Here is a 12830-nt window from a genome sequence, read left to right as displayed (position 1 = left end):
TCCCTTGCCCTATGGCAACACAGCATAGTGCTCAGTAACCCCAGACTGCAAGTCCTCCCTCCTAAATAGGATTTGTACAGTGTGACTTGGAGCAATATAGCAGTCAGTTTTATCTGAAGGAAAACATTATTTGCTAACATTTTAAAATCCCTTCCTCAGTAGCTCAAAACGATTGAAAAGCTAGTCAATGATAAAATTTCAAATCCATCTAGAGACAAACCATTGAGAAAGGAAGTAGAGCTGCTTTAATCAGGAAAGTGGCTTCTGTGATGCATTAACCACTAGAGATTATTGACTCCCCTTTCTTTCTTTCTTTCTTTCTTTCTTTCTTTCTTTCTTTCTTTCTTTCTTTCTTTCTCTTTCCTCCCATCCACCCCCCCCCACTATAGTTTGGTCATCTATCATTGGCACTCATAGCATACACAATGGAATTTTACTTTTCACAAATTAGTTCATTTAGGCCTGTGCCATTTCTCAGACATTCCGGGAACCTTTTGCTAACCTTGTGTTGATTAAAGGATGTGTTTTTGGAAATGGGTGGAAAGGAAGCCATTTATAATTCTTAAAACCAAAGAATGATTTACAACTCTGACTGCTACCAGAACCACAGTGCATCAGCAGTCAAATGAAATATTAAATATTAGGAAGAGCCTCTGTACTATGCATGACAATCTGTGGATAGAGTTCTTCAGCAACAATGAGAATTCCACCTTCTTCAGCAGAATATTTAGAATCCACAAACCAATATATGACACAGAAAATCACATTGGGGGTACACAATTTTTAAAAGGTTTCTGAAATACGCCCCTTCTCCATAAACTTGTGCTTCTACTGTCATTTATAAAGTACACAGCTCATTTCCATGCATAGGAGTTTCCTGTCCTCATCTCCACTTTGGTTTGCTTTTGCCTATTTTTTTTTCCTTCCCTAGTGAAATGCGATGTGCCCGTTGGAGGGCACATTTATTGTTTTAGACATCATGCAATTTACTAAATGGTGTTCTGGTTATGGAAATGCTTGCAAAGAGCCCTGGGGGGGAAAGAATTAAGTAAACACATATTGATCATGCTGTAGCTCCTGCTCTCTTATTTGATCAGTTAGGGGCTCAGCCTGAACTGGTCCATCTGATCTGTGATACATAAAGCTGGAGACATTCTTCTGGCTCCCTGGTGGTTTTCAAGGCTATGCAATGAGAAAAAACTGTTTTAAACAAAATCTTATTTTTAAAGAAGCCTCAGTACAGGATGGAATTCAAAGAATTTTAAGAGGAGGTGAAAGTGGAAGCAAACAGCTTTAAAAAGGTCTCGGGAATTTTAAGAGAATAAAGCATACAAAGGAAGTAAAAGATTAATCCTATGTGACCTGTGTTGAGATAGAGAGACCAGGAAGGCACAAACTGAACACTTCCTGTGTGTAGGGTTTAGAAAAGAGAACAATTGAAACAGAATTTTTTAGGTCAGAAAACAAGTATTAGGCTTTTATACAAGCAAAGAAACTTGAACTTTATGCAAACCCTAAATTCAAAAAGGTAATGGATACATTCCATTTAATCCAAATAGACAAAGCGTCCTCTTGTGTATTTCATTTTAAAATTCTACACTAAAAATATTGATGTTAACCTAAGTAATACTGAAGAGATGATTGAAGAAAATGTTTATTTTAAAGAAAGGAGATGGAATCTTTGGACTTTGCTCCTGTCATATTTGCTCTCTTGTTTCCCCATTCCTTGATTTGTTGTCAGTTTGTGCTTATATTGGACAATTTGACCCCTGCTCCCTTCCCTCCAATAAATCAGAGGTTTAAACAGGGAATCATGAGGGAAAGGAGACTAGAGAAGAATCTTAAAGCATTTACATCCTAGCTGGTGCAGTCTGGCCTAAAGGAAAAACAGGAATCCAGAGATTTTGTTGCCTGACTATGTATTGAAGTTTAGAATGACAGAGCAGATGGAACCAGCATCTAATTTCTGGCATAGAAGCTGGAAAAATGATAGTAACACTAAAAAATATGAGGTAATTGTGATGGATGATTGGTGTGAGAAATTGGGAAATGGGACAAGAGATGCAATAACCTACACCTTGATACACTGAATTTAAGAGGCATCATCTTCAAGCCACTTGAAAATATGGATTGGGGCAAAACTGAAATCTTAGAAGATGTAAAATAGTCTATTGTTGCAAGAAGTGAGGCTAAGGGCCAGGGATTTAGTTCAGTGGTGCCAACTTCTGGTTTGCAGCTGGAAGGACCAGAGTTCGATCCCCGGTACCAAAAAAGAAAAAAAAAGAAAAGAAAGAAAGAAAGAAAGAAAGAAAGAAAGAAAGAAAGAAAGAAAGAAAGAAAGAAAGAAAGAAAGAAAGAAAAAAAGAAAGCTAAGTATTACTTAAAAATGGCCTCTTGTCTCTATAGTACAGTTTATTCCATTTTTATTGCACAAGATGTATACTAAAAATTTATTAAGCACTTACTATGTATCAAGCACTGTTATCAAGCTATTAATGTAAGGGTTGACACATTCCCTACCCTTAGGGAACATCCAGATTAGTGCTATAGACAGGTATTAAATAAGTAAGCCAAAAAGACATTCGACAGAGACCCAATATGGTGAAAGCTAGGAAGGAAAATAACAGATTGCTTTAGAGTGATACTTAGTTTGAAAGCAGAAGGATGAGTAAGAGCCAATCAAGTAGAACTGGGCTGAGTGGAGAGGGTGGGAGGGCCTCTGTGTAACTGAGCCCAGTTTAAGGAGTATTTGGGGAGATAGGGAAAGAACCAGACAGGACTTTAAGGAAGATTCACTGAGTCTAGATTTAGCCTCAGCTCAGTGGGAAGCCACTGAAGAATTTTAAAGAGCTCAGCTGCTATGATAAAGGACAGATTAAGTTCTATTTGCAGGACATAGATCCACTCACCTGGACACCGTTGGTGTGTCCATTTGTATATGTTGATTATGCTATTTTTAGATATTTTAAAAGAATGAAATCGTAGTATAACTTTTCTTATTCTCCTTCCCTCGAATTATGATATTATCCCTGAGCTTTGTTCCATGGCACAAAAAGTTGAAGAGTTTGACATCATCTGAATAAATACTTTTTTTGCTATTGTGTCCCAAAGATGCTATTTGATAACTACTTACCTCACAACCCCGATAATTTGGTTTTGAGATTAAATCCAGCAAGTTTTCCCATTGGAATCTTGATGAATGTGTTCATTGTGTCTTTGAGTAACATTCTATGATACAATTGAGAAAATCTGGGAGTGTTATATTGAGTACTATCACTGACCAGATGGATTCCAACAGCAATATTAACATTATTGTTATGCCTGCTAATATTTATTATGCAGTTAACAACATCCAGAAATCATTCTGCTTGCATTAGCTCATTGAGTTTTTAAAAGATCTTATGACATAGAAGAGTACTTTTATTGTCTCTTTTATATTAATTAAATTACTACATCTCAGATAAAGTCCTCATTCAAAGGTCATACAGCCAATAAGAGACACAACAGGGACTCAACCAAGACAGTACACAATTTGAGAAGTTTTGAAGCTATGCCTGGGTGAAAAAGAAATAAGCATAAGGAGTAACTATGTTTACTAATTCTGGAATGTATGCTTATAAAGTACCTTCATTCAGTACAAGTTTCTGGGAGTCAATTTATCATTTTTATTTTGACATAAAATTGTGTGATTTAATAAAACAGTGGTCACTAATAAGGGAGATCCTTTCTTATGAAGGGACATTTAGCAATTTCTAGAGATATTTCTGGTATTCAAATCTAGGAGATGACTGCCTCTAGAATCTGGTGGGTAACAGACTGAGGAAACTACTGAGCATCCTGTAGTAAAGAGGACAGCTCATACAAGGACATTTCCTGTCCAGGTTGTGCGTGGTGCCCAGATGAAGACCCTGGATTAGAATAATTTAAAGGGGATTTGAATGTGAAGAAAGAATTGTGGCTCTGTCTTGCAAGCAGGGGACATTCAACATGAAGAAGCACTTTTGGGAATGGAGAAAAGAGCACAGGTTCTATCATTCATTCATTCACAGAATCACATTTTGTAGAATAACTTCTACACATCAGGAATTGTGCTGGGCATTAGAAGTGAGGAAAACAATATTAGGAAGTTTCTTTGGAGAAAAAGTGAGAACAAGAGAGTAGAGACAAAGAAAGATGCTTGACTGTTAATGGTAAGCTAGGGACTTTGGTCCCAGCTTTGTTTGGTGCCAGGCGTGAGCTGTTTTATTTTGTGAATGAGGGAGAAAGACTAGATGCTTTACAGGTAGGAGGAAAGTCAGTGTGATGAGGGACAAATTCAAAAGCCATATCACTCTTCCAGGAGCACCTTCTAACCTGTTTTTGTCCCATTTATGGCTGATTTATGCTGAATGAACTGTAGGACCAGAGGGAGAAAAAGCAAGCAATGTTTTCAGAAGCAATACAGCACAGTGATTCAAGCATGTGTGTGCATGTGTGGATTGGAGAGGATGAGCAGCTTGCATTGCTTTTGAGTTGTGCTGCTGGCCTGTGAACAGGTGTGCTGGCTTTTGTTTTTCCAGTAACAGCTTTTTCTGTTTGCAGCAGTCCTATGCACCAGCTCCCCACCCCATGGCTCCTCCCAGCCCCAGCACAAACAGCAGCAGCAACAACAGCAGCAGCAACAGCAGCGGGGAACAGTTGAGTAAAACCAACCTGTACATTCGAGGCCTTCCACCAGGCACTACTGACCAGGACCTAATCAAGCTGTGCCAACCGTAAGTGTCCCTCTGTTCTCTGTGCCTTTTCTAATCCACATGCCGCCTGATGGGCAGCGCTTGTGACTGTGCCATTGTACCATCCATTGGTGTCTCAGTGAGGAGGACTCTTCTGAAGGAGCGGCACTGAAATTTGAGATTCGATTTTAGCTGATTTCAGGGAGTAGGAAGCTTTTCATTGCTGTGGCAGTGGAAGCTCTTGAGCAGATCTGCGTGGGAGTCCTGACTGATTCAGTCATGTTGACCTGAAAGATGGAGAGCGTTGGCAAAAGTGTGCTGGATCTGGCCAGTTCAGTCAGTGACAAATCTCATGGAAGTTGGTTTCTTGAGAAGTGTTAGTGAAGGGAATCCCCAAAACTCCAAAGTGGTTGATTGCAGGATGATTACTTCCTGTGTCCCAGAGCTGTTTGGGCCAGTGATCAGTAAATTCAGGTTGAACCAGGACTAAGTCATTGGAGAATGAGGTGAATAATCCTCCAGCTTCCTTGAAAACACTACTGTGAAGTTCAGTGAGACTATTCCCCATCAAGGCCAGGCACTGTACTCACCAAGCAATATTATATTTGCTAGGAATTGTGGAAATAATTAAATCCTCTTCCAAAATATTTTCATTAATTTATTATCTACCGCCACTTAAGATATTAGCTATCTCATTTCTGTGCAAGTACATTAACCATTCTTAAGTTTACCTTTCAAAAGAAATTAAAAATGAATAATGGATTATGAATCACAGACCTGCATTTTTAGACTGCTGCCTAATCATTTTCAAAATACTGCCAGTACAGGTATTTGTCATTTCATTCTATCCTTTGCTAGATACTTTTAAATTTTGGGGAAAAAATCACTCAATTGTTCTTTTTTCTCTTTTGCAATGCTTTTACAAGAAGATTGAGAGGATATTTATTTTGTAAATTTCCCAGCCCCTAAAATATTGGAAGAGGAAAACACAAAAGAGAATATTTGTCCTTGTTCTGGATTTTAAGTTTGGGTGCTCATATTAAAACAGCAGAAAGTGTCAGCTGAACCAAAACAATAACTCTAACTATAAATAACTATAATTTATTCAGTTGACAATATAGTGGATAGGGTTAGGTGATGACACCTTGTTACTATTGACTGCCTTAATTATTATTACTTTTAGTGGCACACTTTGGAGATACATAGTGTTTACATTCATCATAGGAAATTTTTACCTGTACATAATTTATCTTGATTCTTCTTTTTTCCCCATTCCCCTTAAAAAAGCTTTGTTCCCATTTTTTCCCTTCTATTCATTTTTTCCCCTTCCTTCCCTTCCCTACCAGCCTCCTTTTTTCCCCTTCCTTTAGGAACATTTTCTTCCTACTTTCTAACCTTGATTTGTGAAAGAGGTAAAGCAGAAATTTGAAACAGAAATGTTTATTTAAAATAAGTTTCTTTTAAAGAAATGTTAAAAATGCCAATGTTAAGACATATGAATGGATGTTAATTTTTTTTCTTAAGTTCTTTTATTGGTACATTTTAGGTATACAATACGTTTACAATTATCATTGGGTGCTTGTACCTGTACGTGATGTATCTTGGTTCTTATTTTTTCCCCATTACCTGTGTGCCCTTCACCCCCTCCACCTTTCCCTATTTACATAGATTTCATTTCCATTTTTTTTTCTTTTCTCATACTTTTTCCTTTCCCTCCTTTCCTTTTCCCTTCCCCTCCCTTCACTCCTTCATCTTTGGACCTTTTCTTCCTATTTCAATTTATCAAGTATTCATTTTAATCATTTTAACCCTTGTTTACACTATCAGTTTCTCACACTAGAGAAACTATTCGGTATTTACACATGTGTGTCCTATTTATTTCACTTAAGAGTATGGCCTCGATATGCATCCATTCAGCTATAAATGACTCTAATTTTTTGTTCTTTATGACTGAGTAGTACTCCATTTTATTAAAATTTCACATCTTCTAGCGGCATAGTTTGTAATAGCTAAAGCTTGGAAGCAGCCCAAGTGCCCATCAACTGGAAACTGGGTAAAGTGGATATTAAGTTTTGATCTACAAATATTGGAGTTGAGAACTACAAGATAAATGAATCAACTTGTACTTATTTTAAGAAAAATCTAAAATAGTTTGAGAAGTAAAGTCTTTGTAACTATGAAAGATTTCAGGCTTTCTGATAGAAACTTTTGATGAAGGCTCTCCCTTAATAGATGCTAATATATTAAAAAAGCTATTCTTGATTCATACTTGAATTTCAGCCATAAAAATTATTTGTGCTTATTGAGGAAACTTTTTTTCCATTTGTTCTATAACACAGACCTTGCTGAAATGTAGATTTCTGGGCTCAAAGATTATGATTCATGCTGGGTGTGGTGGCACAAGCCTGTAAATTCAATCCTCTAGGAGCCTAATTGGGGAGGCTGGCTAGTTTGAGCCCAACCTGGGCCATTTGATTTAACAAGACTCTGTTCCAAAAAAGGCGGTGGGAGTGGGGGCTGAGGATGTCATTTAGTAAAAGGACCTGGGTTTAATTCCCAATACTATGAAAGAAAGAAAGAAAGAAAGAAAGAAAGAAAGAAAGAAAGAAAGAAAGAAAGAAAATGAAAAGAGGAATTAATACACAATAGGTCCAGGGTAGTTCCTCTGCTTGATTTTCCATATTGTAATGAAAATTTTTAATTTTGCAATGAAAAAGTCAAGTTCTTCTCAAAATTACCAATAACACTTATGTTTAAATCTTTTAGTTAATTGAAAGCAAATTGCTAGATCCTGTGAAACTGCTAGACCTTATAAAAGTCAGAGTAAAGAAGTTAAAACAGAAAATGAAATTATGCTTTCATATCAGTATGGGCATCATTAATGACTAGGTTCTCAAATTTCATTACATAATGGAGTCTCTTTAATATTAATTAGATTATTATATTTCAGAGAGATGATGCCCTCATTTGAAGGTCAGACAGCCAATAAGAGACACAACAGAGTAGGTCTAGGGTGGAGCCAAAGAGCGTGCCTTTCCAACAGGGTCGCTGGTGGTGTTGACATCACTGACCTTCTGAGAAGCCTTTGTCTCTACAGTCCTATGAGGACCACTAAGTTTTTCTAATGCATAAAGTTTCATCTCATTGACAAGAACCATTAAGGTGGAATTTTTGGTATTAAAATCAGCTCAGCAGATCTGTGATCTTGAAGTAAGTCACCTTCTTTTAAGGTCTGTATTTCGCCTTGTTATGAGTCAGGTGAGTTTTGTTTCGTCTGTGATTCCTTGGAATAATAGCGGTGTGTTGAGGTTGTTTGTAACTTGTACCCTAGGACCAACTGATAAATATTCAGATATTTTGTTGCAAACCTGGAGCTTGAAATTGGACAGGGTGGGAGTATTTATAACACAGTAATTAGAAAATCCTACAAGTCAAATTTTTAGATGAAATTTATTTTATTAGAGAGCTGTTTTTTACTGAACATACCACTGGGGTAGCCAGAATTTTATTAATGGAAAGTGTTACCAAGAAGTCTGTGTTGGCAGGAAAGCGATGTAGAAACATTACTACTTAGGGTACAAGCTTAGTCAATGTTTCATATGTACATTTGAGAAATTTAAAGAATGCTAAGTGAACAGAGGATAATAGTTACTGGTTCCTATCATTATTTGCTAGCTAGTAAGATCTGGCTCATGTGACTTGTGATCGTAAAAGTGTGGGTCTCCCAGTTACTAAAGTGATCTGGACATGGAATTTATTGTTTAAATTATTTTTTCTTGGAGAATCATACAGAACTGATGTGATCAGGCAATGGAAATGTGTGCACTAAGATATCTAGCTTTTAAACCTGGCTGAGCCATCAATTGGGTTTGTGGCCGTAGATAAATGACTTGTTCTTTTTAACTTTTGTTCCTTCCTGTATCTACAATAATCCATTTGTACTTGAAACCTGTTACGTTTATTTCATCTAAAATTCTGATGAGTGTTTGAGGGCCTCATTATTTAGCATAAAACTTTCTCTGGAGAATCTTTCATGACTTTCTCTAATCATAATGCAGTGTTGACAGGGCCACAGCTTGAATGGACTCAGCTGCATGCTTTTGACATGATGACGGGATAAGCTGTGGGTAAGAGACCAAAGCAGGTGATGTGGAAAATCTTGTCCCTTCTTTTGTAGTGTTGGTCTCTTAGAGTGGTCGTTATTTTACATTATTAACCTAAAGATGAAAAAAATTTTGCATTCCCATTACTCTTTCAGTATTTCCAAATAATTTCACCTAAAAGAACAGATAATAGTGGTAGCTTTAGATGATCTTGTCACAGGATCCATTTTCCATATTAATTGCTACAAGATTATAACCTTTTTTAGAGATAATACTGCTTATATTAGAGGAAATGAAATATTTAATAACGTTCATACTAATAAAATAATTTTTAAAAATATGTACAAGAAGACATAGTTGTATTGAATTTTCTAGTATTAGTATACAACATCCATATTAATGCTAATGAACAGGAAGAAAATGATATTAAAGATAATAGAAATTGCATTATTTCTCAATGTATAATATGAGAGCGAGTTCTTGTTATGGAATTCCATTCATATTCATCATCAAAGCTTCTATATTCGGATTGTAAGTAACATCAAGAAAAGGCAAAATTGAAGACTAGATTTTACTCTATGAAAAAATCTCTCATTTATGCTGCTTTAAATGAATATGCTACATTGTGTATACTGGAGAAAATAATATACTAAGCCCTTATATTTTTCCTGAGAGAACTCAAGGAACTTTATTATGTTCTCAATGAAGACATATTTATAGAGTACCTAAAGCATGCTTATTTTGAGGATTGGAAAGTCAGTAAATTCAAAGGCCTTGCTTTAGTGGAGTTTATATTTGACTAGGAGAAGTAAATATGAATTAAAGAATCACAAGATTTGATATAAAATTGTGACTATATGTGCAAAAACTAAGAGGAGCAAGATATTAAGACAGTTGAAAACATGAGATTACCCAGTATCATTTGTTAGTGATAACCGAGTAAAGATCAGGAGAATGAATAGGTTTACCTAGGTGAGGAAGAAAGGGCAGAACACTCTAGGCAGAGGGAACTTCAAGTGTAGAAACACCAGTTGCTAGAAGGGTACACCAAGGACAAGAGCCTGGAAAAAGCCAATTTGGCTATAGCAGAGAAAGGGACATGGAACACTGGGACAAAATGGCCTGGAAGCATGAAGAGACAAGTTGGCCACTTTGTAGATTATGTTAGGAACTTTGTTTTATCCTAGGAGCAATAGAGGAAACCATTAAATTGCCATAAACAGGAAGATGACACAATTAGATTTTTTTCAAAAGATAACTCCAGCTGCACAGTGAAGAGAAGAGATCCTATGAAATCAAGGAACAATCAGAGTAGATGTAGTTGAAAAATTAGCTGGAAAACGAGTGATTTTTATTCAGAAGAGGACATGAGAAGAATTGTAATGGTAAAGCAGTTATGTGTGCTGAAAGATTTATTTTGTCATATGCATTCATTTTTTCATTAAAAAGCATTAGTCTTGAGAGAAAATTAATGAAAGTAACTTTAAAAGAACCAGTAAAAGAACACAATATAGAATACAAATCAATTGATCTTTATTTAATTACTTTTCTTACCCAGTCATGAATAGGACAGCAATATTCTTTTAAACATTTAGTGGCAATAACATTAAAAGCATTCAAAGCAAATATATTGAAGACTAAAACTGTAGTTGATTATACAAATAGATTCATGGGGTAGATTATCAATTGGAGACCATGGGTAGACACTTTGATTATATGCCCCCTATGCTTATCACAAAAGGAGGAGATAGAAGTAAGAAAAGACAGATTCAGTTTCATAAAGTGAGAGAGAGCAACTTTTTGGACTGAATAAAATTTTGGTGGTATAGTGATTTTTCACATAGTAAGTTATATTTTCCCTTTCACAGAAACTGGTCACTTTTATTATATGATTGTAAATATGCCCTTGAAACACGTTTAAGTTACTATTAAAAGTATACATATTAGCCATAATGTGAAAACATGCAAAACATCATTAATACATTTACATTTTTCTATGCCTACAATGTCTTTTCTCTAACCATACTTGTAGCTTATACATTTTGATTAATACAATGCTCTCAGAAGGCCTTGGTCAATTGGCCCCACTTCTATGTGATTAAATAACCTGGCCTTAATTAAATACTGTGAAGGAACAATGTGAAGGGCTCTTCTGTTATGAAGTGAGCATGGCTCTGCTGAGGCCTCTTGCAACAGATTGAAAGAAAATGGAGGAAAACATTCAGAGAGGTGCACATGTACTGTATTTCCGGTTATCACCGGAAAGGCAGGAAAGTCAGCTATGTTGCATTTTCTTCTATAAATGTTGTCTTTCCTCAAGTTATGACACCCTAGCGTTGCCCCCTTTAAAGTGAAACTGTGAATGTCACTTGAGCGTTTAACCACAGAGGAGAAACAGCCACAATGAAAAGAGAGTGGAGCAAAATAAGAGAGCTTGTACTCCAGAGCTGAAGAGCCACCCCGCTAATCCTGCAGACTTTCCTGAATGTCTCCTAGTGCACACTGAGTGCTGAATAGTAAGAGCAGACTCAAGTGCCATCCAGGCTTCAGTGCAGAGTCCATTATACACTGTGTCAGACAGTTTTGACAAATGTTCCGACACAATCAAACCTTTTATCAATTTAAAAGTAACCTTGTCACAGTAATCTGTCAAACTGTTCAGATATAACTAAAGGAAAACAAGTCATCATGCACTCTAGAGTAACCAAGTAAACAAGAAAAATGTGGCTGGAATTTTTTGAGTTCTTTTTTTTACTGTGTCATTGAAGATTTAAAAGTTTCGTGTAATTTATTAGTAGCTTTCTTTTACAAGTCAGACTTAAGGTAAGGAGCCACTTTTCAGGTGTCATAAATCTTTGTGGTGCCAGGTGAGAGCAGGAAGTGAACTCTAGAATTTTTTAACCTTCCCTTTTTGTTTCAAATGAGAGTTCCTTAAAGACTCAAAAAAGGTATTTTAATTCCTTGAATCAGCACAGATCTGACATTTGGTTACATATGTTAATTTAGATTAGGTGCAATTATATTTGCCCACTCTCTACTATAAACCAGATATTGTAATTGATCAGTAATTAATAATTGGCATTAATAATACATTGTTGTAATTACATGTATTATTAACAGCATAAATTGTATATCGTACACCATGTTCTCTGCTAAGTTTTTGTGTCATCATTTAATGCTCAAAACAACTCTCAGAGGTGGAAATAAAAATTTTTGAGTAATATTTGAGTAAACTAAGTTTCAAAGAAATTAAAAAGCTTGCACAAGATTATATAGCCATCAGAATTCAAAATCTGGCTCCAACTTCAAAGACTTAATTCATAACAAATAAAACATTTATAAAATACTAACAAAGATGGCACAATTCATGGGTTTCCAAATCTATAACTAGTTATGAAAATCCCTATGGGACCTTTAAAAGTAGGAAGTCTGGATCTCATCCTCCCAACATTATGATTTAACTAGTATAGGATCAGGCTGGGCATAAGGATTTATAAAAGCCTGCACAAGTAACACTAGTGTGCAGCAAAATTTGAGAACCTAGTAGTTAATGATGCCCATACTAATAGGAAAGCACAATTTTATTCTCTGATTTGACTTTACTCAGACTTTTAAAAGACCTAGTAGCTTCATAAGGTCTACCAATTAGCTTTCCATTGATCAGAAGATTTAAACATAAGGAGACCAGGCAGTGTGCCCAGGAGAGGGGGCAGTGTGTAAATTTAATTGTGAAGCTGAAGGTGGAGTGGAGAGCCCAGAAGTTTGGAGAAGCCAGAATCGTGGATCATCTAAGGAAAACTGTAAGGAGGCAGCAGAGCCAGCCCAACAGAAGCTACAACCACTAGAAATGCTATAGAGGTGGAGCCATCCAAATCTTTTGTAGTTCACATCTCAGCCACAAATTGCCTCGGATGCTAGACATGGAACTATAGAACTTAATGTTTGCCATGCTGGATTTTGGACTTGTTTTGGTCCCATTCCTCTGTATCCTCCTCTATTTTACCTTTTGGAATGA

The 12830-nt window shown here is 36.3% G+C and overlaps 1 protein-coding gene across 14 annotated transcripts in view; it reads left to right on the top strand.

The window, feature by feature from the left end:
- The window catches only part of Rbms3 (RNA binding motif single stranded interacting protein 3), a 1369918-nt gene that overhangs the window by 805214 nt on the left and 551874 nt on the right, over positions 1–12830 (top strand). For 12 of the 14 annotated variants that reach the window (XM_013077038.3, XM_021238654.2, XM_087181429.1 and 9 more), the window contains one exon: positions 4582–4754. In XM_013077038.3, coding sequence (XP_012932492.2) covers positions 4582–4754 — 173 coding nt within the window. The remainder of the gene's footprint in view (positions 1–4581; positions 4755–12830) is intronic. The other 2 variants (XM_013077039.3, XM_004857815.3) reach the window with 1 other exon arrangement.

The sequence above is a fragment of the Heterocephalus glaber genome, unplaced genomic scaffold (genome assembly GCF_053883595.1).
Source record: "Heterocephalus glaber isolate CG9 unplaced genomic scaffold, H.glaber_assembly_v1.0 deba00001472, whole genome shotgun sequence".
Classification (NCBI taxonomy): domain Eukaryota; kingdom Metazoa; phylum Chordata; class Mammalia; order Rodentia; family Bathyergidae; genus Heterocephalus; species Heterocephalus glaber.
This window is presented reverse-complemented; position numbering and strand designations above follow the sequence as displayed.